Consider the following 3,637-nt stretch of genomic DNA (forward strand, 5'->3'; position numbering starts at 1 on the left):
CGACCTAAACTGTTTTCAGATGTGTGAACATGATTGCACAAGGGTTTTCTAATCATCAATTAGCCTTCTGAGCCAATGAGCAAACACATTGTACCATTAGAACACTGGAGTGATAGTTGCTGGAAATGGGCCTCTATACACCTATGTAGATATTGCACCAAAAACCAGACATTTGCAGCTAGAATAGTCATTTACCACATTAGCAATGTATAGAGTGTATTTCTTCAAAGTTAAGACTAGTTTAAAGTTATCTTCATTGAAAAGTACAGTGCTTTTCCTTCAAAAATAAGGACATTTCAATGTGACCCCAAACTTTTGAACGGTAATGTATGTTTCACTTAATCAGTGAACCTCTGGCTCTTTGGGATAACACCTACCTCTACTGTTGAAACCACAAAAAAAACTTGATCAGAATAAACAACGACTGATTCAGATCAAATAAAATCTGCATATCTGTTATTAACTTTTTCCCTTATCCCGTTTTGTTTTGTGTGCATTTGTATTATTTATCTGCACTGATTACTAACTGCATCAGGTTATCATGTAAACACTTACATATTCTGTTAAGAGTTTAAAGAAACCACACAGAGAACAGAGTCTTGTCTGTCCTTCTGTATGTCTGTAAATCTGCACATTGAAAAAAATATACCTAAAAATAAGTGATTCATAATTACAATCCTGCTCTTGTCTCACATGTTTATTAGAGGCTACAAAGGTTATCAAAGTTTATCAAAGTGGTTTATAAAGCAGGAAATGTGTGGCGTGCTCCTGGTAGCATTTTATGACACAAGCCTTTATCTAATAGTAGCTAATGAAAAAGTGACATTTCTGTAAAATTTAACATTTAAATAAGAAAACAGATCTTTACCTTCAAACTGAAGCACAAAAATAAGGATTAATTCCAGTAGAGACATTCTGTGTCCATTCCCTGTTGGCAGATGGACGAGTTGTGAGACTCCTCTGCTGCAGGTCTGTATGTAATGGTGCGGTTTCCTCTTTGTGGTTGATGTAGAGTTAAAGTTTCATCACTTCTATGAACCACCTAAATCGACTCCACAAAACAAGAAGAAGACACTTGTGTTACACAAACTACACTTGTCAATTACACACAAACTCCATTTTAATAATTTTTTTAGCTGATGATAGTGCCTTTATGTATGTATCATGTTAAAATACATAATTAATTAATCCTGGTTTATTCCACTGAAACAAAATTAACTTTCTGGGATGTTGCTCACAGGACAAAGTATGTACTCAGAGTACTCTGTCATTTCAGTGGCGTAATCAAAAGGAAGTGATATTTCTGGTAAGAAACCAAAAAACAGAATAACAAGACTACTTGTTAACTGTGCAGTCCATTACCATTTATTGCTCAGACCTGATGTTTATTATTGACATTATTGTTAAAATGTGGCCCATATCAGACTGAAGCTTAAACTGTCCACGGCCTGCAAGTAACCCACATGCACAGAAAAATCATACGACGTCAAACACACAACGCTGTCAGGCGTAAGTAAACAAGGAGCCACAGAGTTTATCTCTGGTTAGCTTTTACTTTCTAACCCTCCCAATTTTCACTACAGACTCCTGTATTTCATCATCCTCTCCAGGTTTCAGGTTTCTCACGGGGTGACATTTCTCCTGATTTCTGACAAATGTTCACAACTTTCTTTCACTTTGTCCTCTTTATTATGTATTTAATTATGCATATACTTGTCACCTGGCCGGACATGCGGGCGGAAATGGGAGTGGGGTTTGGAGGGCTGCGGTGTGATTGACAATCGCCCTACAATCCCCTGGTGGATGGGTTGCTGGTGGCATGCAGCTGAGCTAGTTGATTTTGCCTTGTTGCTGGTTTGGCTGGTGTTGCACGGCGGCCTGGGGGCGTGCTGTGCATGGGGGATGTTGGCAGGCGCGGGCGGCCTTAGTTTTTCCGGCGGTTGAGGGGACGGCGGACTTTTATTGGCGGGTGCACGGTGGCCTATGTGGCGCGTTTGCTGCCGGGCTGGGACTTGCTGCTGGTGTTTCTCTCTGCTGGCTTTCGCTGTCGTGTTCTGCCGCTCGCTCTCTCTCATTTGCCCCTCTCATTTGCCCGACCTCGCACGCGGTATTTGCGGGGGGGGGGCTGCCGGGCATTTGGTGTCGCCGTGGTCGCGCAGTGTGCACGTTGGGCTCGTCACTTGTGCATTGATGTTGGTGATTGCGTGGCGTTTTGGTTGTTCGCTGTGCGGCGCTGGGGTTCTGGGTGGAGCACTGGTCTCTGTTGTGTGCGCACCGCGGTCGGTCCAGGCGCTGCTCTTCTGCGAGCTATGCCTCATGCGTTCCGTCGGCATTGCGTTTTGGATGGTCATTATTATCTTTTGGTTGGGTCGAGGTCTTACGCGTTTGTGTTGCGGTGCATCTGGGAATCATATTTATATATATTTTAGGATTTTTTTTTTCTTTCTCCCACCCCTATTGGCTACTGGGGTTCTTGCCTGCCTGTTGCTGGGGTCGGTGTGGCACAGTCGTGGCGTCCCACTCTCACTAACACCTACATTCTTTAACAGGCTTATGCGCACACACATGTGCGCACACATGTGTACACACACACAGACACATTCACCCACACGCACGCACACACACACAGTCTCACACATAGACTCAAACAAATTTAGGTTGTCCCTGGTAGAATTATTCCTGCTTTTCTTTCAGTTACTTATTTAAATTAAATGTTTCAGCTCTCATGGCTGTGCTGTGTTGCTTATTTATTGTGCGTGACTGTTTCTTGTTTTCATTTTTCTCTTGGTTATCTTACTATGTCAGCTGTTTGTTGCTGCTGTTCAGCTGGTTGTCTTTTACTATTATTATTACTAGCGTTATTTTTTGTTTGTTTTTGTTTGTGTCTGTTTGTTTGTTGTTGTTTTTCTTCTCCCCAAGCCCCCCTCTCTGTTCTATTGCAGGTTTCGTTGCTTTCTGCAATTGGTGTTTCCCTCTGCTATTCCCTGTTGTCCCCACCTTCCATCCCCCTTCTCTTGCAGGTGTTGTCCTTTCTCTGTGCTGTCTGTTTGTGCCCCCCCATCCCCATGTCTGCCCCCCTGTCCGGCCCGGTGACAAATCAATACATCATTAAATAACCAACAAAGGTTAAAGTCAAGGGCAACTGGACTTGGTTGATGACTGGAAGATGTTTCATCCCTCATCCAAAGGACTTCTTCAGTTCTGACTGACTGGCAGGGAAACTCAGCTATTTAACCTCAGTCGTTTGCCAGGGTCATCGATACCGCTGGTTCGTTAGTGTTCCTTGTTGCTGTGACGACAGTCGTTACAGTCGTTAAGACTACCTGTGGCCAAGACTGAACGACCATCGTTGGTATCTTCACCTGAGGCCAATAGGTTACGTTTGTTGAGTTTCCTGGGAAGTGATGAAAGGACAGCATTGTAAGTGGGGGATAAGTGGTGGCGTAGACCCCCTCCCCTGTTCAATGACGGCTTCTCGACCCTGGTGTAGATGCTTCCTTGACACCTCTTTCAAACCATCCATCTTCTCTGTCTAAAATGTGCACCTGGTGGTCCTCAAACGAGTGTCCTCTGTCCTTCAGATGTAAGTAGACTGCAGAGTCTTGACCTGAGGAGTTGGCCCTTCTGTGTTGAGCCA

General features: G+C 43.8%; 1 protein-coding gene across 2 annotated transcripts in view; it reads right to left on the bottom strand.

The window, feature by feature from the left end:
- Positions 1-1,800, bottom strand: part of LOC123977080 — a 9,848-nt gene extending 8,048 nt beyond the window's left edge. The window contains exons 1-2 of one of the 2 annotated variants that reach the window (XM_046059566.1): positions 1,721-1,800; positions 869-1,051 (exon numbers count right to left, since the gene is read on the bottom strand). In XM_046059566.1, coding sequence (XP_045915522.1) covers positions 869-914 — 46 coding nt within the window. In that variant the 5' untranslated portion in view covers positions 915-1,051; positions 1,721-1,800. The remainder of the gene's footprint in view (positions 1-868; positions 1,052-1,720) is intronic. The other variant, XM_046059567.1, reaches the window with a different exon arrangement.
- Positions 1,801-3,637: the final 1,837 nt, after the last annotated feature.

Source organism: Micropterus dolomieu, linkage group LG09 (genome assembly GCF_021292245.1).
Source record: "Micropterus dolomieu isolate WLL.071019.BEF.003 ecotype Adirondacks linkage group LG09, ASM2129224v1, whole genome shotgun sequence".
NCBI lineage: Eukaryota > Metazoa > Chordata > Actinopteri > Centrarchiformes > Centrarchidae > Micropterus > Micropterus dolomieu.